The 23,466-nt window shown below is 42.3% G+C and overlaps 1 protein-coding gene across 29 annotated transcripts in view; it reads right to left on the reverse strand.

Annotated features, from left to right (window-relative positions):
- Positions 1–23,466, reverse strand: part of LOC147728754 (sorbin and SH3 domain-containing protein 2-like) — a 643,768-nt gene that overhangs the window by 301,438 nt on the left and 318,864 nt on the right. For 15 of the 29 annotated variants that reach the window (XM_086962533.1, XM_086962521.1, XM_086962522.1 and 12 more), the window contains 2 exons: positions 21,127–21,153; positions 6,517–6,644 (listed from right to left, as the gene is read on the reverse strand). In XM_086962533.1, coding sequence (XP_086818659.1) covers positions 6,517–6,644; positions 21,127–21,153 — 155 coding nt within the window. Of the gene's footprint in view, positions 1–480; positions 1,102–6,516; positions 6,645–21,126; positions 21,154–23,466 lie in introns of all 29 variants that reach the window. The other 14 variants (XM_086962510.1, XM_086962511.1, XM_086962513.1 and 11 more) reach the window with 1 other exon arrangement.

The following is a 23,466-nucleotide window of genomic DNA, read 5'->3' on the forward strand; positions in this document are numbered from 1 at the left end:
ATGCAATAGCTAGGCTACGCAACAGAAGATAAGATTTAACATGCATTATTGTCATTTCGGTGAAGTACTGCAACTATAATTAAAACAAGAGCATGTAACTTTTCATATGATCATTATATGTAAGGCATGCACATTTAATTCATTGAAAGACGACAATGATGGCACTATTTGCAATTTATGCTAAAACAAATTTCTAGAGAAAGCTTAAGCAGGCAACTTTCAGAGGACTACTTCATAATTATTGTCAAGGTATGATCTGCAATGTAAGTAACTATATGAAAATAAGAATTAGTCCGTAAATTGGTGAATAGGTATTTTTGAAAAACCTCAAACATGCACTTGTTAGTTCATGTCACTATTTAACAGAAACTTTGATATCGGAAAAAGACATCCATTGAGTGTTATGTGAGGAATTTAAAGAGAAATGGGTTAAACTAGTTAAGGAAGGACTAAAGTGAAAGACTAAAATATTGAAAATACCACTTGACTGTCGGTGGATTGAGCAGAAGAAGCAACTGTAGACCTCTGTTCAGCATCTTTGGAAGGCGCCTTGGAACTTTCTGGATAAACCTCAGGTGGATGTTCTTGGCCTCTAGGCTTGGGCGCTGCCCTTGTATCAGGAGGAGGGGCTATCTGGAGTGAAATGGAGGCTGTGTGTGTCTCAGCTAGAGGATTCTGGACAGGTGAGTGAGGGCCTGGCAGGAATGTGGGTTCGACAGTCACTTGTTTGGATGGAGGCGAGTTGGGAAGGCGGCTACTGACTGGAAGTCCGGCTAGGGTTAGTTTCATAGCAGAAACTCTGCGTTCCTGGGAATCAACTCTACTACTCTCTTGCTGGTGGGAGCTGCTGCTAGTGGCGGCTGCATTTTTTATGCCTTTACCTGGGGAGGAGGTCAGTGATTTTCGAATTCTTTCTGAATGAGATACTACTGTGCTAGATTCTGCAGAATAAACTGTACTTTGAGTGGCAGTTTTGTTAATTGAATATATAACATCTGGAGGGTTTTGCTTAGTTATTGACTGGTCATGGAGTTCAACCTTCTGCTGATTGATGGACGATGATTTGCGAAAGCTCTCCTTTCTAGGGGGCGGCAGAGGGGCCTTGTATGCCAAAAGCATCCACACAGCATGGCAGAAGAAACAGAGAGGAAGCAAGTATTAGCAAGCAATACAACTAAACCGAAGCATTTGTAAATAAAGCAAAAGGCAAATGCAAGGCACACAGCCCTCTCTATAAGTTGTTTGCATGACGGTTTCACAGGTTTCACACAATATGGTAGCCATTCGGTAGCCCAAAATAATGAATCTCTTAAATGGCAACTCGAGTTTAACAAGCTTGGGTTGGCTCTGAAAACAGCCTTATAGACAGGGCATAGTGAATAAGCTTTGAGGGCAATACATTCAGACAGCAGAAGCATTTTCAGAAAAACAAGTAAAGCATTACGAAAGGCAGCATAAAGTCTTGTCTCATCTCAGATTGTACTTTTTATCTAGAAACATAAAATGGTAGGTATTTAAGGACAATATTGCTACTTTTACCTGTACACTAGTTTGCAGTTATATCCATTCAAAGGGACCCATATCACATAGCGTGTTTTAGAACAACTAGAACTTTTCCAATGAAAGACACATTGTAGGGTTAGATAAAGGTGTGGCTAAATACCATATGCCTCTAATTCCAAATCCTCAATGACAAAGATGTATTACTTGGAAAGATTAGGAGGCAGAATGCGCTTTGCACCAGATTAGGCCTGGGCGAAATATAAATTACACCAGCGTAATTCACGAATTTTCAGGAATTCCGCATTATGTGAGTGGCTGTTCAAGATGCTTTGATTTTTTGCATTGTTTTAACAGGGCAAATGTGTTCTTGTACCAAAAAAGTGCCTCAAGGAAGCATTTTGTGCTAAAATATACTGCTAAGCAACAGATTTGCATTTCAGGTAAATATGTGTAATTTCACAACATTTTGTATCATTTGCTAACAATCTACCCTTATTTTTTTCATAGAAATTGTGTCAGTTTCTCTCACCTCTATTTAGGATTAGAGACAGGATTTTGACAACTGCAGCCTTCCTATTGCCAAGAAAGAGGCTGAGCTCTCTCTTTGCTATTTAGAGATACATCCTCTTCACTTAGAGAAGCACCTCACCAAGGGTATGGGGAGTTCAGATAAAAGAAGGACATTTCTGATTTACACGAGCCATCTTTATAGTATACACAAAGTCAGGATTCAGTAAATCTTGAAATGCCTGGAGGGTCTTTAGGGTGATCGTCCATAAACCAAATTCAAAAGGATTTGCTCTAGGGCATCTTGAAAATGCTCCGGGCGTCTTCAGATTTTCTTCAGAGAAGCAATTCATGAATACAGTATAAGATGCCCCTCAAGAAGCAATCTTTGGGAAGCAACCCTGATGTTTACACAATTTTTGGAAGAACGTTCTCCCCACTGGTCACCATCATTTTGCCATTTGGTAAACCAGAGAATAGACCGTTTGACGACATACTAAAGGTTGATGTAAAATCTACAAAGTTTTATCAGCACATCATTTCTGCAATACGTATGTTTGTGACATAGACTTGCTATGTTTCATTAGACATATAAATACAGCACTTTGGATGTGTCACTTATGCGCTGTTGTTGATCAAACATGTTCAACACACGGATTAAAAAAAGAACAAGCTACATGAGGACGCAGAGGATTCAAATGCAACAAGAACTACATGAAGTGCCACCAGATAGCTAATCTTGAGAGATTCTGTAGGTTTCCTTAGATTCAAACAGTTTATCATATTTAAACGCTCTTATGTTTAAACATAGGAAGATTTCCTTGACATGGAATCACCACTATGATCAGTCAGTTTAGGATCCTTTTTAAAGTTTGGAAAGCTGTAGAGTGAAGTCTCTGCGGTGGGAGTGAGCAATGAAGTTTGGCCCATACTGGAGTTGGGTGTGTGCAATGATGCTTGGCCCATACCAGAGCTCAGTGTGTTCCATGAAATGTGTCCCGTAACTGAGCCGGATGAGTTTATTAAAGTTTATCCTACACCTGAACTGAGTGTGTGCAATGACGTTTGTCCCATGCCATTGAGGGTGCACACAGACGTTTGTCCCATACAAAAGGGGAGGGACAGTGGGAGTGAAACTGTGCTTTAGATGTGCTTGGCACATCGAGCAAATTAAGACATGGTAAAATGACCGAATCACAAGTCTCGAACAGAAGGGTCATTGGAACCGAGCAGGCACCAAAGAAGGGTTTGCTCACAAAATGGGATTCATCTTCGAGCAGAGAGAATGAATGTCACAAACAAAACTGACAGGCGGACAGGCACAATCTAGCCAATTTAGAAAAGATCAACAACTTCCTTAATATTTTATGCTGGCTGCACAATCCAAGTAAGAGAACATTTCAAATCCCTCAGATTCGTCCTGGACTCAAAACTGTCCCTCAAAGAGCAGATTTCTTTAAAAAAGAAAAAAAAACACAACCTGGTTCAAACTCTTTCTCCTGAAAGGTGAAGCCTTTTCTCCCAGGAGAAGACGTCCGAACAACAATTCAATCCCTAAAGCTCTCACGCCTAGATGGGAGCAACGTCCTGCTTAAGAGCATCCGAGAGACCACCCTATTTTTCAAGCAGCAGCTTGGTTCATCATGGGGCTGAAGATACCCCAGCACATCACCTTAAGCACATCACCTAAACTAGCTCCACCCGCTGGCCATGATAATCTTCAATATCAACTACATCACTTGCACCATGTGACAACTTCTTGCACAGAGCATAACAATTATTGTAGACCTTTATGGTTATAATCCGTCGTTGGATTCACTGAAACGTATTTGTTTGTACATAAAAATGCTCCTTTTCATACAAGGATGTTGGCACCTTATGACTGTGTGCATGTGCTAAACTAGGCAGGTCTCGCAACTGTCCCTGAACTGTTTAATTGATCGTTATTATTTAATGACACCTTGTAGGACCCTCTTGTTTCTACAATATTCAGCCAGAGATATCATTATTATCTCTTGGTCATCTGAGTGCTTATGTGATACTTCACTTAAAGGTGACCAGGGTAATTTACCTCACCCGAAGCATAAGTCTTGAGAAGGAGTAATGTCTTCGTAAATCCCCATGACTGTGAAAACGAGGATAATTGTCACAGAGAGCATGGGGTTTGTAAGAGATTTCCAAACTTTGAAGTTCTTTTGGGGCTGGTTTTTACAACAGAGATCTGTGCCTTTAAGTAAGTTAATTTTGCGATTATGATGACGGCTTTATAACTTGGTAACTGAAGAGGCAATGTCTTCATCGTTGTCTCTGCACCAACGATCTCCTAGTTGTTATTTTTCTGCTTTCAATTGCCCATCATACTAGGGATTCTTTACCTGGTTACGTCCCAGTTCCGCTGAAGTGGTCAGTGTGTGCTCGAATATGGTGTCTATTGATATTGTTTAGCAAATTAGTATTTTGATTAACAAATGCTAGTGTAAGCATTGTACGTTGAGAGGATAAATCACTCAGGGCAGCAGAAAGGTCGAGTTGTCCCAATAAAATTAGCCATAGTCTCTATTGGTCATGATGATTTGATGGATCTCCCATCCCAATACATAAGTGAATTAAGATATGATCAGTCCAGCCGAGAGAAAATCAAAATAGAGCAAAAAAATGTCCTTGTGGAAGAGGCACACAGGTACTCCACTAGAGTACCTCCGCTCCTAGTAGGCAGCTCTTCACAAAGTCTCAGCCAGTGTTATGTAAGGTCAGGTTCCACTGTACAAGCCAGTTCTACCTGTTTACTGTCAATATTACGCAGAAGCTTGCTGTCTTTTTCATTGACAAAAAGAACATGGAGTGGAGAAGTTCCCCGCTGATTTGAAGCCCTTCCTAGGCACAGTGGTGCCCTCTCCTTCTCAGAGCAGTTCAAACAAGAACACAATTGAATTAGCTCATACGGAATGCACCTTCGTAGCTGACACAACCTTCACTTCACAGTGAGTCTTTGGAAAGCAAGGAGAGTAGGGGCATTGATTGTCCTCTTTCTGTGAAGCTGCCATCACCACCTAAGCAGACTGAGCAGCAAGACAAGCAATTGACACTCACCCTAAGAGAGCGTGAGCGCGCGAACCCGCTGCAATCAACGCGGAGCACCCCATGCAGGCATGACTCGCGCATGGTGACGGGTAACATAGCTGTATTTCTGGAAATCTTATTATAAACTCGCAGGAAATTCCCTGAGCAGTTGTGGGGACCTGGTGCAGCTCACATGGGTCACTGACAGATATGAAAAGTCTCAGCGTCTTCAGAAAATCTCCCCACAGTGTAAATTAATATTTTAGCACATCCGAGTGCATCATAGCACGTGGTCGTAGTTCAAGGAGATTCACTGAAGTCAGAGATGAAACCGCCAGCTTCAGAGGATGGCGAAATAAGATGCCAACAAAGAGATATCCCTGGAGGTCACATCAGGCTAGCAGAACTTTGCTTAAAACCCAACTCCAGCACTAGGTAACCTAGACTAATGCAATCATTCTAAGAATTCCAGTCATGTAGGTGGTCTGACACACACACAAACGTGTTCACACACACAAATATTTGTATATTTGTGTGTGTGTGTGTGTGTATTATCTTCTGGCAATTGCATTTCTTTTGCATAAGCTTGTTGAATGTTTCTCTTCAAGCTCGTCACATTTTTTGAAGCTGTACCTCTGTTATAGGCACTCAGCCCTGGCCCTATTATTAAAAGGTATTAGGACTTTTCAGGAGGGATGGCGCCTTCCCCCAATGCTGTGTGCTTCGTTTATTTGTTCATGGTTTTAGATTAAGGGTTCGGCATTTTGTCGTAAATTTGCATTGGGTTCAGAAAATTGAATTGACATATCCTCTTATGAAGACAGAACTTGTGCCATACTGCTCTCCCTTTGTTTTTGTTTGTCTGTTTATTGAATACGTGCTCATTTTATTGCTATGTTTGTGGGTTGAACTGTGCTGGTGACTTTGCAGATTGCAGGTCGTCACTGATTGCCCCTGGTGCTTGTCAATGCTCTGTACCTGTGCTAATGTATTTGTGGAAAGCTGTAGTGAAAAATTAACTTAACTCTGGTATTTAAAACAATGTTCGAAGACAACGTTCGAAACAATGTAAAAGTGTTTCTTTGGCCTTTTATGTGCCACTGTGCTTTGCTAATTATGTGAACAGACTTGTTATGCGAGTTCATCCTTGGTCGCTCAAGCCTTCGATTATTGAACCACAAAAAGGGGTGCTGAAAGTAGGCATGAATGCAATTTTCTTCACATTGAACTGCATCTTGTTGCAGAAGCGAGTTATGCTAGTCTATTACAGTTAAACCAAAGCCCACTGTTTAAAAGGGACGCTTGTTGACAAAGAAAAAAAGGAAGTTATAACGCTGATTAACATAAATCCATGTTAACTTGCTCCCTCCTTGGGAAGTGTAAGAGCACATGCTGGTCGTTAAGGTTGCACTGATTGGTGGCGCAGGCAGCGTGTGTGAATGTTACCTGGGTTGGGGATTTCTTTTCTTGCAGGTTGGGTCTGACACTTCTGAAACCTTTTGCTGCAAGGGACGATCCTGATGCATCTCCATTCAGTGCCTCCCGGGGCGAGTCGTTGTACGACCTCCAAATCTCTGTGGAGAAACAAATCACACAACAGGTTGAATTCCTGCAGATGAATGGAGAGGATAGGGACCTAAAGATATCCCTGGCTAAAAGTGAGAGAGCATGGCGAATAGATAGCAATCTGGTAAGACTATACAATGACAAGGAACGCCACACGAGAGCACAGAGGGATCTGCTAGCCATCCTCCACCTTCTGCTCCCATTTCAGGACTTTTTCCATCTATGGTTTTGTTTGTGAAGATACACATCTACCTATTCATCTATCCTTCCATGGGTGCACTTGTCTATCTATTGTTTATGTATTTGTGTATCCATGTCTATCATTCTATCTGTGTGCACTCTACCCATCAGTCGATACGCATGACACACCCATTCATGAATCATAATCTATCTATCTATCTATCTATCTATCTATATATATATATATATATAGATAGATAGATAGATAGATAGATAGATAGATAGATAGATAGATAGTCGGTTTCGTTGGGAGACTGAGAAGAGTTCTTGCAGCATATATATATATATATATATATATATATATATATATATATATATATATATATATATATATATATATATATATATATATATATATATTCATCCAAAGCTATCAGCCGATAGCGAAAGTCAGCACTCAACAAGGGTGTAGTTTTCCCAAAGTTCACGATTTATTGCAAGATAGCAGCATATCTTGCAATAAATCGTGAACTATCGGCTGATAGCTTTGGATGACTATAGTAAAGCGGGGCTCTGCTTTGTAGTCGGCACCGGTGTCAAGAGCGCCGTTGGACTGCGAGTGTTGGAGCCATTTCCGTGGATATATATATATATATATATATATATATATATATATATAAATATATATATAAATATATATAGCCAGCCATGCATATGTGTCAATTAATTTCTCAATCTATTCACCATCTTCCCTTTAACCCATCGCTCTCTTAATCTGCCAAAATGTATACATCGGTCAGCTAAAATGTCTGCATCTGTTCAAACACACAGTGCAAAATAAAAGGCATCTTTGCTGGTGTCACTATATGTATAAATGCTTGCATAGTGTTTGCATATAAAGGCTCCATTGTATCTTCTGATTTAGGTTTAATTTCTTATCTTTCTCTGTCGCGCTCTCTTTCCGTCTCTTTCTCCTTCATCCTAACACCATATTCTAATAATGCTAAAGAACATGCTATTTGCTCATCTTTTCATTGTCATGAAACTCCGATTATATTTCAGAATGTGTATTGATTTTTGTCCTTCAGAACATCCAATTCTATGTTTAGAGCATTTAGGAAATGCTGCATTTTTAATGGGATTATGCCAGCTCGAAGACCTGCCTCTGATCTCCACAACACATTCAACAGCTGCTCTGAATGCTCGATGCACTAATTGTGCTTCCTGAGTAATTGTCATTCCGTTGCCTTCCACGCAGTTTTCTGCAGCTTTTAATGAGTCTAGGAGTACGTGATCTATATTTGTATAGGTAGATACAAGACTGCACGTGGTCAGGTCTATATGCAGTAAGACATGCAGCCGGTCCTGTTAATATTGACACTCTGATACAAAGCAGGAGAATACTTTACATGTTGGATACCTAAAGGAAACAACCTGGTTAAAGCTGATCAACTCTTAGTGAATGACTAGACGTGCTTGTCTGAAGTAGCCTGAAGGAGCAATTACCAAAATAAAAGACCATAGGACACAAAGCAATCTAATGAATGCTTAATGCTGTACTTAGTGAAATTAGTTGCATTTTTTCATCTCAAAAGTAAAAACATTGATGTACTTTACATCAATGACTTTACACTGAATGACAACATTTCATCTGGAAAACAATGTGAATGGCGGGGGAACATCCTTTACGACGCGGCTGTTACCCCACAGTACCGTTACAACGCGTATTTTAGAACGCAAGTCATAACCACGACTGGCGCTGGAGGGCGCTAAAGGACAAGGAATAGTAGATTTACTATTCCAACACCTTCCCTACTGTGCGTAGGCTGGTGTTGGAATAGTAAATTAAACTATTCCTTAGTCCGCACCCCTACAGCGCAAGTTGTGGTAACGACTTGCGTTGTAAAATACGCGGTGTAACGGTACGCATGGTAATACCACGCGTCGTAACAACGTACATCCGAATGGCGGATTGCAGCCCACAAAATTGACAGTTCCCGGTCTTGTCAGTGGGGATTGTTCAGTAAAAGTGCTTCGGCCAACATGATGGGTACCGCTTTTGGCAAAACTGCAATGCCAACAGGCCTGGCCAGGTTTGCATACTTTCAAAAACAGCTTAAAGCAGGAATCCCTGGAATGATGGGAGTTTTCTCCGAGTCTATGTGGGGCCCTTGTTTTATTCTGCTAGGTACCGTCAAGCAATACATGGTTGTCCGGTGCCCTCGCAGTGCAGGTCTTCTTAGTAGTGGGGGACTTCAATGTACATGTGGATAGAGCTGAATGCCCCTTGGCGGAGCAGCTTATTTCTATTCTGAGTGCCGCCAACCTGACATTGTCCATCACTGGGCCCACGCATACATCGGGTCACACGCTTGACCTGATATTTTCCAACATCAGGGACATGTCAGTGGAGGCACCGCAGCCGCTGTTGTGGTTGGATCATGCTCTAATCCCTTTAAGGGTGAGGGACTGGAGGCTGGAAGACGCTCCGTCCTGCAGAGACAGTGGAAAAACTTGCTACCGGAAACCATTGGTCCAGCCCTGGCACTGAATCCTCCGGTTCTAACTTCTAACACTAACACTGATGCTAAGGCGTTGAATCAATGGATTGGCGATATGGTGGAGTCTATTGCTCCAGTTAAACGAGTACTGTCATGGAGGTAATCCCCCTCGGCCCCTTGGTTTTCAATGGAGCTGAGGGCAGAAAAGTCAGCCTGCAAGAGGCTGGAGCGGTTGTGGAGGGCGAATTATTGCGAATTGGCAAGGGCCCGCTACAGGGCAGCCATCCGCAAGCTTCAAAAATCAATAAAAAAGGCAAAAGAACATTTTATCGCTACCTCCATTCAACAAGCAGAACATTCTAGTAAAGAAGTCTTTAAAATAGTGCAGTCTTTCTTCAAACCCAGATGCATTGAGACAGAGGTTATCCCTTCTGTGACACTCTGTGATAACATTTCAGAATTCTTTGATGATAAAATCAAGAAGTGTACAGTACCTTCTCCCTGCCTAGGCCCACTGTGAAAGCAGATACGGCTGAGGCCAGTGTTCCTCCTGTGTCCCTATGCCAATTCCAGCCAATTTCGCTGTCTGAGGCCCTACAGGAAATAAAGAGTTGCAAATCAGGGTCGCCAGATGACCCTTGCCCACCAAAGCTCTGGAGTCTGATGGCGGATTCAATTACGCCCACTCTCCGGTTATATGGAACATGTCGATCTCCACGGGGGTGTTTCCTGACTGCTGGAAACATGCCACGCTTCTCCCTCTGAAAAAGAAACCGAATGGGGATCCGGAGGATCTCAGCAACCTACGACCAATCTCGTTATTGGCGGCACCAGGCAAAATGTTGGAGAAATTGATCCAACGGCAACTGAATAGGTTCATGGAGGACAACAAAATTTTGCATGAAACTCAATTGGGCTTTAGGCCTGGCTTCAGCACTGAGACCGCTCTGATCGAGGTAGATGAGTCAGTCAGGTGGTCGTTGGATTCAGGGGCATCTGCTATGTTGGTGCTCCTGGATCTATCGGCCGCCTTCGATACGGTCGACCACGGCAGACTCTTACATCGACTGGCGGAGATAGGCCTACAGGACCAGGCGCTCGGGTGGATGCACTCGTATCTGTTTGACAGATCACAGAAGGTGGCGCTTGGCGCCTACTCTTCTAAACCTAGACGGCTGGGCTGCGGGATCCCACAGGGTTCAGCACTCAGCCCGCTGCTTTTTAATAGCCCAACTCTTTTCTCTGATTGCCAACTGGGGAGTCACGGCAATCTCATATGCCGATGACACCCAACTTGTTTTCCCGTACTCTGAGGTGTCAGAGGCAGCATTCGCAAACTTCAAGGGGTGTGTCCGCGATGTAGCAAGTTGGATGAACACAAATAAATTGAAATTGAATGTGGGTAAAATCGAGGTGATTTTCTTCGGGAAAGGTTCTCGCCCCACTGCGGGGCTCTGGTGGCCAGCTGAGATGGGCCCAGCGCCTCACCCCAGCTTAAAGGCAAAAAACCTGGGGGTGAAGTGGGACGATAGCCTACCCTTCTTACCCCATATCCAGCAGGTCGTCGGAGGGTGCGTATGCAAACTGAGGAATTTGTGAAAATTTCTCCTGCTGCTACCTGAAGGATGCCGAAAAACGGTAATCCATGCCTAGGTCACCTCAAGGCTGGATTATGCCAACGGCCTCTACCTGGGCCTTCCTAAATACCTGATCCAACGGCTGCAAACCGTACAAAATGTGGCTGCGAGGCTGATAAAGCAGATCCCGTTCAAGCAGCATGTCTCTCCGCATTTGCGTAGGCTACACTGGCTACCCGTAGCACGCAGGATGACTCCCCGGATATGCACAGGCGAGATTCCTACGCTCCAACTCTATGCTTCAACTACTCGTCCCTCGAGTCAGAAGGGCGCGTTTGGGTGGCATGACCTTCTCGGTCAACACTGCTAAGCTGTGGAACACTCTGCCGCCGGCTATACAGCTGGCACCTTCTGAAACTGGTTTTAGGAAGTTATTGAAGACTTGGCTCTTCTCCCATATAGGCTGAGTCATCGGGCCCTGTCCCACCACGTTGCTTTTTGTTGGCCACCTAGCGCCGGGACACCTCCAGTTGAGGTAACTGATCTCGCTTTATAAAAGGCTGTATTATTATTATTCTGATGCTTTGCAGATGGTAATCCATCTGCAGTAAATTTCTCAGCAAGGAGTATGCAATGACGGTGCCTCCAGAAAAACAGACATTTTTCCAGACTCTAAATGAGGCAGGGGAAATAAGAGGAAGCGACTGTGCATTTGTCGATTTTTGGTGCATGTTACATTTACACCCTGCTTTAAATGAGGGTCTCATCTTTTAGGACATTTGGCAATTTACTGCTTTTGCCCCTGTTACGCAATTTGAACCAATTTGAAACATATACATCAAAACAATGTCTAAGCAGCCTCTGAATGTTTTAGTCAAATTTATGGAGCAGTTAACATTGGCAGAATTTCAAAGAGAAATCTAACACCTATTTTGTTTATTGCAGTGCTCCATAGACGTCACCTAGGTGTAATGGCTGACAAAAACTAGGTGAAACATTATCCAATTTGACAGGTAATAGGCATTTAGGCTGAAGTGAATCCTTCCTGAATATTTGAGAGTTTCGGTAAACTGACCACTTTTCAAACGTCAAGTTCCAATCATGATTCACAGAATGGGGAATGGCAGAATTTTGCATTTGTAATGTGGTCTTAAGAATGCAGAAATTCTGCCTGCTTTACAGATCTTGCCTTCGCAGTTTTATAGTTAAGACTGGTATTCTGGGGGTTCCATGGTGGGGCAGCCTCAAAATGTAAATATTTACCCACAAATGTATACATTTATGGATATGAGAAAACACATTGCAAGCAGCTTTCCACTCTGGGAATACAAGTTGCTCCTTTTAAAGGCAGGAGTAGGTGCTTGTCTAGGGTTGAAATTGGGAGGGAACACACCAAAATTTAATGCAGGGATAGGTGAAGAAGTTTTACAACAGTACAAATATTTTACAGCTGAAACGATGACAAAGGTAAATGTGTAAATATACATTTGTGAGCTAGGTATGCAAGAATTGTCAGCTGGTGGAACCTCAAGACAATGGACTATGTTTTAATCCATCAATTCGGGTAGTAAATGATGTACATACCATAGATATGCAAAAAAGACCTGTACTACTTTAAAGTGTGACTCACCAACCTTATAGAAATTAGAATGGTAGTCACTAGTATAAAGAAGTTGCACCAACATTATCAATTACATTTTTGAGTTATTGTTTGTAAATCTCCTATTTCATAATTAGTTTTTACTTCCTTAGCCAATTTTGTACCATAAGATAAGAAAAAACAAGTTTGGGATTCCTTATCTACACAATTGAGAAACGGTCAAACATGCTGGCCAAGTATAGACCGTGGGGTACTCCACATTAACCTGCACCCCGTCATATCAACAGCCATGCTTATCAATGCACGTATAAGTTTAGTATTTAGCACAGTATTAAATGATTTACTTTAGTAAATGGAGACTAAATTATGTGCACCTTCTTAGCCAAGCAAACTGCTGTCTCTCTCAAAAAATCAAAGCATTTAGCTTAACAAGGCAGATTTGAAAATTCATACCATGCTTTGTTTAAGTAATCACGTTGTTATCATGCAATTTACAGTATGATTTAGTCAGGTAATTTACCCTGTTTCAGTAAAACAATTACCATAATAGCTATTAAGTAGTTTAGACATCCAAGCTGATGTTCCGCACGAAAGTCCACATATTTAAAAGAGAGATTGCCATGTTTTGTTTTAAGAAATTACTGTTACAGACCTTAGCGGTCTGCAGCAGTGCATGTGTTGCTGACAGAAGTCATTTCTTGCAAAAAGATGCCCAAAACTCTGTCCTCTGCCAAGCAGGTTCATTCTGGTGAAAGATTCTATCGGAGGACTTTTACTGTTACCGGGTTTATCTCTGAAATGGAAGTCAAAATCCTCCAACTGGGCAAAGTTGCAGACTGTATCTGAGGTGTCCTTTTGAAGCAGGATAGCTATTCGACAATGTCCTGCTGTAACTGTTTGTTTTGGCAGGAAAAACTCAGAGTGGGAAAAGTTCCCATTTCACTCCCAGGGAAGTCTTCTAATTGGTTGGATACTTTTGGTGTTTTTGTCGGACCAATATTTCTACATTAGGACTTCGTTTTTGTTTTGGAGCACAGAATCCTCCAGCAGGGCAAGGCTGCACGCTGTATCTGGGAGAGTTACACTGAAATCATATCAGCTAGCCTCGAGGATATGCTGAACAGGTTTTTTGAGCAGCAAAAAGTGGCAAACGGGACCATAGTTATTGCCTTACCCAGCAAGATACTTCTCTGGGTAGATTGACTTGGGTGGTTGGTCTCAGCCCTCTGGAGGTCTGGAAATCCAACATATTTCCATGTCCAAATATTTTAAAGATTTCAGAATAAGTCCTTCTTCACACCACTAAGGCTCCCAGGACCCCAGGGAAGCAACTTAGTTGTCAGGACTCACGTTCACAGAGGCCACCAGCAGGGTCAAATTCTCTTTCTTTTGCAACTGGTCACTTTAGGAAAAAGACCTCTTACAGCTTGCTGTGTCCCTATAGTCACAGAGAAGGTCAGCCAACAGACCTTGGAGTTCTCTTCCTTGTCCTGGGTACAAGTGGGACATGGTCCTGCCCATTAGGGTTACTCACAGGTCTCACACCGCAGGTGCTTCTTCGGTTCTTCAACAGGTCCAGAAAGAGTACTTCTGAGAAGCAATGGACAAGGTGCCAGCTCTGCAGGTTTCACTAGTGGGTGAAGGTGACTCCTGGAGACTTTCTTACCGATGAGGGAAAAGTTCCCAGGGACAACCCTGCCCACTTCTGCAGCACATCGTTTATCTGCAAACTGGCAAATAATGACTAGTCTAGGGGGTATTCAAGCAGACACAGGAGGTAGCTTGTGTACCAGGCAGGGGTGTATTAAGGGAATTGAGCAATCCCCTAAGCTAAGTACCCTGAACTGTTTCCAGGACCAGCTCCCCCTTCCAGTGGGATGGTGCCAAATTGGCTACCCTGGCCTAAGAACAAAGTCTTCCCATTCCTCAGTTCTCCCTTGCACTTAGCAATGAATGGGCAGACTGCATTTTTGTTCTTTTCAAGTCAACGAAGTTCATGGAACCTCCCCAGCTGCTATTCCTGAATTGATATGGATCTCTTTCTCCACACTCAACAAACCTTGTCAGTAGGCCTAAGCCATAGCCCTGCTCTGGGAGCAGTTTTCACACCTCATGTAGTTCAATTATTGACAAGGTAGCTGCTGCAGGTGTATGCAAATTAGCCTCCATGAACTTCAGGCAGGAACAGGTAACTTTAAAAAAGTTACTCTTCCTAAATATTTACTAAAAATCCAACTTCACCATTGAATTAGATTTTTAATCAATATTAAAATGTGATTGAACTATGTTTCTAGCTTTGCCCAATCCTGGGTAGCAGAATTCATATTTTAACTTTACTATAGCTTTCCTCCTGGGTCAGTCAGAGCCTTTCCAAGGGAAAATAGCATTTGAGGGCTTGTTACTGCAGGGACATGGTAGCATTACAGTTCTACATGTCCCGCTTTTAAATACCATGCACCCTATCTTGTGGGCTACCAGGCCTACATAGGACTGAATGTTTCCTATTTAAAAGGAACATTTTCTATGCTTAAAGGATTATTTTGACAGGTTAGCAGGTATAAACTGCAAAAGTCAGACTACAATGGTAGGTCTGAAGCAATGTTTTCCTTGGTCACACTAGTGGTTGATTCAATAAGCGCTGTTGTTCACAAGTCATATTTAAAATTTCCATGCTGTGGGCGGTTTCTGCACCATATACTATGGCCTTATTAGAAAGTTAAATATGTCAAATAGGATTTAGCCAGTTTTATCAGATTTTTAAGGTCAAAGTGCATGTACTTTGGCCTAATTAGCAATGACCCAATGCACAGAGCCAAAGAAACCAGCAGCGTCAAACCAGAAAAAATGGGGGTGATCATGCCAAAAACTGCCCTTTCACTCTGTATTATATTTTGAGTATATTAAGCTCATTCATGTTTATTGCAAAGAAGGGAAAAGAAAGTGAAAGGGGTGTTCAGTAATGAGCAAAGGTGACCATTCTTACTGTGCTGTGAGAAACTCAGGTCTTGGATATGTATAATCTTCATCTAGCTGAGCAAGAATAATAACGTGTGCCTTAAATGACAGGGAATGAGTCATAGTTTTAATGTGTAAAGTCCCCATTACCTGCGAAAATTCACGTAAACACCAAGTCTCAAATGGTCATTTTTTCTTAGATGTGAATAAGCATGCTTATGACATACATCAGCCAATGTATCAGTCACAGCTGGGCCTGAACAATTTCGATTGGAGGACATGTTCTGACACTCTTCAAACACCAAGGGCTAGTTTTCAATCTTGTTATCATTCAAGCACAACACAGTGCATATTATCATAATACAACAAAAAGGCCATCATTCCAAGTTGGGGAGAATAAAGTGCAGTATTTACCAGATGTGGTAAATGTCATTACCCCAAGAAGAGGTAGTTGCCACATGTAGTAGATACTTACTGTTCTTTCAAGAGGAAAATGAAACATAAAATGCAGAAACTGTTTTTAAACACACTGATTTACCTATGTTATGTCTTTTTTTCTGGGACTTTCCCCCATCAGATTTCTACCGGTTTGATCTGATGGAATCTATCAGGGAAAAACTACAAGGGAGTGATAATTATCACCCAAGTCTTAACACTCATCTCAGTGCAAACTCTTGTTTGGACAGAGATGGGAATGTAGTCCTGAACTTGTAATGAGGGCCAAAGACTTCACATGCAGCATTTAGCATCCTTTTGCTTATCCTTCACTAGACATTGATAGACTCTTAAAGGGCCTCAGACATGTCAGCTGCCATTTATTTTCCAGCAACTGGAAATGTAGACTTGTCTAGTTTCTTCCTGTACTTCAATCCAAATATCTTAATAGACAATAGGGAGCAGGGCAGAGAATGTGGTGATGTTTTTACCTACCACAACTCCATCATAGTCAAAGAGATCATTCACCTATCACTTGCATCCTTTGAGTACTTGCTCGCCAAAATGGTCAACAGTCTTTGTGAGATACAGCGATCTGCCACCAACTTTCCATCTGTGCTCCTCAAGCTCCCCTATACACACTTTTCCTTTCTAATACAACTTGCTCAGTGGGTAACATGAAACGAAGGATCCATCTAATTCCTATAGTTGAAGAATTGGACACTCCAAGCTTCTCACAAATGAATAATGTAGCAACCATCAGGAAGCCATTGCCTTGACCTGCTGTTCTCCACTATCCCTAATTGCCACCTCTTGGGCGCCATGAAGCTATCTTCTCCTGACCGCTGCCTCATTAGTTTCATGAAAGAAAATGAGTTTATTAAAGAAAAATGGATACCTGTCGGAGAAACTAACCTTCCCTTAGAGAAATCTGAATAAACCTCATCCTACTTAATTCTCACAACTACTTCTTGATGAACCAGAACATGTATTGGAGTCAACTGATGACCTCCTACCTCGCCTTGAGAGGAAAGTAACCACTGCATTGGCTAGCCTTGCTGCTCACAGTACACGCAAGAAACACCAACTGAAGACCAACAAGTGGCTTATGGGACAATAGCCTGTAATTAAAAAAAAAGAGCCCTGGAAAGACTTTTTGAACAAACCAAATCAGTACCCAATAGAACTGTTTGTGCAGTCACCCCAGCTGATTGAAACAAGCATGCATGAGAGCCAAGTAGGAATAATTCTAAACTTACAATGTAGTGAGTGACAGGTCAACCAAAGAACTCTTGAATGTACGGGGATCTGGTGACCTCAATGATATCACCAAGCTTGATGGCTGCTCTCTAACGATGTGTGATAGCCTTCTATCCTTGCTACATCTGTGCTAAGGTCGGAGAACAGTGCTGAGAGCACAGGAAGAGCTTAGCAGATGTTTTCTGCATTCAAAGATGTCAGTTATGGCTGGGTGCTCTTTCTGCCTTGGTTGTTCTGTAAGCCACATGGCTTATTGGATAATAAAAGGATGAGGCGGAACTAAATTGAAAAAGCCATGAAAGATGTCACAATTTGGATTCTTCTTGGTTTGTCTAATGAATGCCAGGAGTTTCGTTAAAATGGCACGGACAAACCTTATGATATTAAGATGGTAGTCTGTCCATAAGATGATAACAGAGGTTCACAATTCAAGATGGAGTAGCGTCTGTTCCTGTGATGTCAGTTTAGGTTTGAAGCATATACAAAGGAGAGTAAATGTTGACAGTGTACCTTTTAAGAAGAACCAAAGGAGTTTCATGAGAGGGGGATGAGTTACAACGTATTCATTCTTTTTTTTTTTATAGTTTTCTGATGTTTCATCATGCCCTTCATCCCTTTATTTTGATGTTGTCCCATAACTTTTGCTTCTAGCAGTTTGTATCATCTGCTGGATTTTACTATTGGATTCTCCCTGTTTACAGGGGGTGTTTGGTGCCTTACTGATCAATCCAGCGTTTACTTCAGTATCCAATGAATAGCTACAAGTTTGCTAAGTAGTTTTTTAAGCTTTGGGTTTATTTCCCCCCCTGAGTGGGTCCTTCTCAAGAAGGTACTTGACACCTTTCATCTATACTATTCTGTGCAGAGTGGCATTGTGGCTCCTGGGATGGGTTACTGTGTCCTCTGGAAACCAAGAAAGTGTCCTAGCAGACATTTTCAGCATCGAGCTGACAACCTTCCGCTTTATTAAATCAAAGTCCTAAGAAACAATATCTCCTCCTATGGCAGAAGCTCTGATTAAGTCCTCCCACTATCCTCTTTCGTGCAAAAACGTTTTCAAATCAGTCATGGAGGATGAAATAAGAAAGGTTTTACCCAAAAAAATCATGGCTGTCCTGCAAAGCTAAAATTGTCAACTTGCTTCTTTCTGGACTGATGCCACATATCACAATTACTCCCTGTTTATCGAATGCATCCCACAACCTTTCAAGCTCTCGAGCTATCATCTTATGAAAGCCTACAGCGGACCCTAATAACCTTGTAAACTGTAGACCTATCTTTGGTCTATCTTTTGTAGCTCAGACACACAAAATAATTGTCCTGTGAACTCTACTGTCACCTGAAATCAGCCATCCTTGTCAGGGGCTCTCAGTCTGGCTTCAGACCCCAAAAGGGCAGAGAATCAACTGTAATACACATCAGGAAATAATTACTCAACACCAGTTGCCAAGGGTCACCATGTGCCATGATTCTACTGGAACTAACTACTTGTAGACATTCTGCACATGTGTAGGCATCAGCAGAACAGTATTAATATAGTTTGCTTCCGTCATACAAAAATGTACCCACTGCGTCAAATGGGGTCTATTTTTCTATACCTCGAACAACACCATCTGTGGTGTTCCTTCCTGCTAACTCCAACCTTGTGCAACATCTTCATGACCCCTCTCACCAAGATCTTAGGCTCATACAATACATATCAGATCACATTTACATTGATGATTGTTATATCTTAAGCTGGAGGACTCAATGGCAACATTCACATATCATGTATCTTTGATTGCCTACCCCTTATTTACTGCTGGATACAGGAACACTGATTATGTCTAAATGGTGACAAAACCAAAATCCAGGTGTTAGGGTCAGGAAACCAGGCACTTCCTCTGGCCCAAGTGTCTGAGCTTGCCCTGAGAACCAGTGGATAAAACCCACCACGAGCTTTCCTTCTCTAACCCAATAAACCTTCCCAGTCAACTGTCTTCACTTGGGCTTGCTAAGTGGTGTTCTTGCCTTTCTCGACTTCTCACAGGAAGTAGCATTCATCTTTGCAGTGGCGATTGCCTACCTGGAGTATGGCAACTGCCTTTCACATTGGCCTACCAAATAAATGAACCTCCGATTTGCAGAGAGTTCATAATAACGCTGTCCTTGAAGCCCCTCCACTAGCTCCTGCCAAAGAAAGAATGACCTTAAACTCAGTCTGTATGATCTTATGTGGTAGATCACCAGTCTTCTTCACAAATGTTTTTAACCCTTACCCACCATCTAGCATTCTACGATCTGTGAAACAAGGTATCGTCCTCTCAACTGTACCGTTATAAAAAACGTGGAGGAAAGATTCTTCATGTACAAGATTCTTCGCTAGGGAACTCCCTCAGATAGGAATATGACTTTTTTTAGAATCAGAATGTTGCTAGAAGCCCATCGATTAAGACAGACATTTGCCTAGCTAATAACAAGTCTGCTTACTGTAGTGGTCCCTTGCGTGGACCTGGGTCTGCTGGTTAGATGCTTAAAACTAACGCCAGTTTCAACCTGGGTCACTCATTATACTTCGTCCCATTATCTCTTCCAAAACTCTACCATCTTTTATCAGCATACACGGACAATTGTTATTAGTTTCTGCATTCTGTCAACAGTTCGCTGGATGGAAGTATCTGATCCACAATACTCAGACTACCACCAGCTGGTGTCTAGCGCTTACTAAAAAATTATAATAAATATAGGATAGGAGACGAAACAAGGATATGATGTATATCACTTTGAAAACGTATAAAAAAACAAGCAAGCCCATATTTTTCTCTAAACTTTGATGTAACCTTGTTTAATTCTTGCCAATTTGTGTTTCTTGAACTATAATTCCACTGCATTCCACTGAGAAAAGGCGAGCACAGCCATTATATGCATAAATCTCTTCATAAGCTAGATCCAGTTTGTTAAAAATGGGGACCATGCATTATTGCATACGACAAGGCAGGGCTCCTCAACAATATTGACGCCAAGCCAGAGAGCACCAGACTTCAAACAGGGATATTTGTTATTGTAGGACGTCTACACTTGGAACACATTTGAAACTTTCCTGAGATACATAAAAGATCAATAAAGAACAGGAAGATTTACTTGAGGATTCGCATTCACTTCCAAGTAGAAAATTCTGCATACACGTATTTGATGCACTTGTTCTTTAGCCTGCCTAATATTTTTCACCACATTGGAAATATTTCCTCAGGAACAAACCCATTCGCCTACAACCAATTCAATATGGGGGAATTCATTTCCCATTCACATCCCGGATAAGACATTACTCATGCCTTTTGAAAGGAGTATGTCTGTGTGTGCTTCCAGCTCCCAAGGGTACTGGAATACTCGCAGATGTACAGGTTTGTGGGTGTTGATCTAGTTTTGTGGGTCGGACCACCCATAAAAAAACACAACCCACCAATATCACTACTCACATTTAACATTAAGCTAGTATTAATTTTACTAATCCGTAAGGATGAATTTATGTGTGCTGGCAGGTCTGAACATGCACCCAAGGGATGTGAATGGGGCTCATTGTATCAAGAGCGAACAATTACAGCACTTGTTGTTTACCCTGTTTGGCCATAGTTTTGCAGTTTAGAAAAGAAATAACCTGTTGTTAATACTAAATAGTACATACTTCATTGGTAGAATGAAAGGCTCAATCATCCCATGAGCATTTAAGCAAATAGGATTAGACATTGCATACAGATCTCTGTGGCACGTGTTTTCTCACTGAATTGTCTTAGCAGCTTTGTTCTGGTTTGGTCTTTGAGAGTCTTTAAGGTAACCCATTATAAATCTAGGGTACAGTAGTGATGTCAGGGGAGTGGCAGCCTTTATCTCAGTGCTACATACGGCTTGACCACGGACTATGCTCTAGTAAAAAGCTGCAAGCAGCACTGCTGTTTCTGTCTTCGCCATGCTTGGATATAAACTGGAATTAGCAGGGAGACTGTACCTGAGTCTGGGGACTGAGATCCATGCCCTGGAAAAGAAAGACAAACGGTTAGAATTAAATGAGTTAGAAGCCATCAGTTAACAGCAGACATTGATAAACTTGTGGTGCAAAAATAAACCTAGGGCATCATTCACACATTTCCTCAGGATTAAGGAATTCCTAGGAACAAAACAGATGTTCGTAGCCTTCTTATACTGTGTTTAGAGCGACTTGTACTGGAGCACCCCTAGAGATGCCAGAAACATGCTTGAAAAGACCAGGTCTAAAGGGACGTTACAAAGATTTGCTCGTGTTCCTTTCAAAGATGTTCCAAGCATCTCCAGGTTTGCTACAGCACATGCCTTTGAGAACACAGTGCAAGGTGGATGGTGTAATTCTCAGATGCTTTTAAGCATTCATCTTGCAGATGTAATGTAATGTAAATTGATACTTGTATAGCGCACTACTCACCCGCAAGGGTCTCAAGGCGCTTGTACGAATACCGCTGTGGAACCCATCCTGGCTTTCCCTGTGAGGCGTCCACTCCTGGGCACCCCCAAGGTGGAGGCCAGGCATCCTTAGCGTTGTGGGGGCCGTTGTGGAGATTAAGCAAGCTATTGCCCAGAGTTGCAGAGTGGAACTCCATGATTGGAATAGGCACCGAGGCGAGAATTGTCAGGTCCGTGGAATTTTGAGCCCAAGACCCGCCGAGGCGGGGAATTGAACCCTGGTCCCGGGCTAGACCTCTGCATCAGGGTCTGCCTGCTCTAACCATTGAGCCACACTTCTCCACTCGTTGGTCCTTCTAGAATAGCACAGCAATAAAAACAAGCACGGGCAAAGCCAATTGATCTCTTCAATGGGAGGACTACTTGCTTTGTGAATGTCAACATCGTTTAGCCATGTTGCATAGCACTATCTTAAAGCTGTTTCCCTGACTCTCAGTCATGCTTCTGTACAACATGGCTAAAAGACACTGACAAAGCCAATAGCTCTCGCATTGCCACGATCAATTGGGGTTGCCACGATCAATTGGGGTTGCCAATGCTTATTTTTCTTATGGCGCCATACAGCAGGGTGGCATGCTTATAAACATTCATCTTGCAGATTGTTGGTCCGTCTAGAATAGCACAGCAATAAAAACAAGCACTGGTAAAGCCAATTGATCTCTGCAATGGGAGGACTATTTGCTTTGTGAATGTCAACATCGTTTAGCCATGTTGTATAGCACTGTCTTAAAGCTTTTTCCCTGACTCTCAGCCATGCTGCTGTACAACATGGCTAAAAGACACTGACAAAGCCAATAGCTCTCGCATTGCCACGATCAATTGGCGTTGCCAATGCTTATTTTTCTTATGGCACCATACAGCAGGGTGGCAGGCGAGTCCCTGTCACATGAGCAGTATTTGTTTTCAGCATTAATATGCTATGTTGTGAACCTGCATAGTGCCATGTACAAACTCTAGGGCACTTGGGAGCTGCAGCAGCTAACGATTACAACTTCACGGTAATAGATTGTTTGATAGTCAGACGCAAAGATAAAGTAAAGGAAGAAAAATGCAGCATAGTCTGCAAGTGACACACCTCAATGGATATAGTTAGGGGGGGGGAAGAGGGGAGAAAGAGAGACTGCCTTCTGCATCAGAGCCCTCCACTATAACCCTGACCTACAGTTCCTGTATCGTCAGTGTTTGCACTCGGGGTGTGGGGGCGGAGCTTCTCTATGCTCAGGAGATGCCCTTTGTTTTAAAATTTAGTATTTTACTTTATGATGTGAAATTCTATAGCACACTATACAAGTTTAATTGCTTCTAGGCACTGCAGCAGCTAACAAACACTACAATTTCACAGTAATACCTATAGTTCCTGCCAGATACTTAGGCAGAAAGACACAATGGTAAAGTAAAGGAAGAAATATTAAGAAACAAAAAAAGCTGAATACAAGTGAGGGGAGAGTGAGGGGTGAATTTGTAAAGTAGAAACTGATGAGGCGGGGGGTGAGAGGGGAAACAAAAGCAACAAGGATGGGGCGGATGGGGGAAGAAAAGAAGCAACACAAATCTGGGGCAGGTGGGAGAGGAGTGACTGAAAGCACGAGCCCTCATATGGAGTGCTTAAAACACAAATAAAATATTAGCTCTGAAAACCGGAGCAGTGGGTGGACACGAGCACTCGACCCATGCTCTGGGGGAGGGCCAAACATAAGAAGAGGCATGATCATGCATGCCATGACAAACTGTAATGAAGGATATGAGAGTGACGTTGCAGCAAACAAATGGTAAGCAAGTGGACGGGCTCTAGCACACTAACTGTAAACAAAATGTCTCGAGGGGAGATAGCGCATGAGCTGTCTAGCCGAGA

The sequence above is a fragment of the Lissotriton vulgaris genome, chromosome 3_1 (assembly GCF_964263255.1).
Source record: "Lissotriton vulgaris chromosome 3_1, aLisVul1.2, whole genome shotgun sequence".
NCBI classification, from domain to species: domain Eukaryota; kingdom Metazoa; phylum Chordata; class Amphibia; order Caudata; family Salamandridae; genus Lissotriton; species Lissotriton vulgaris.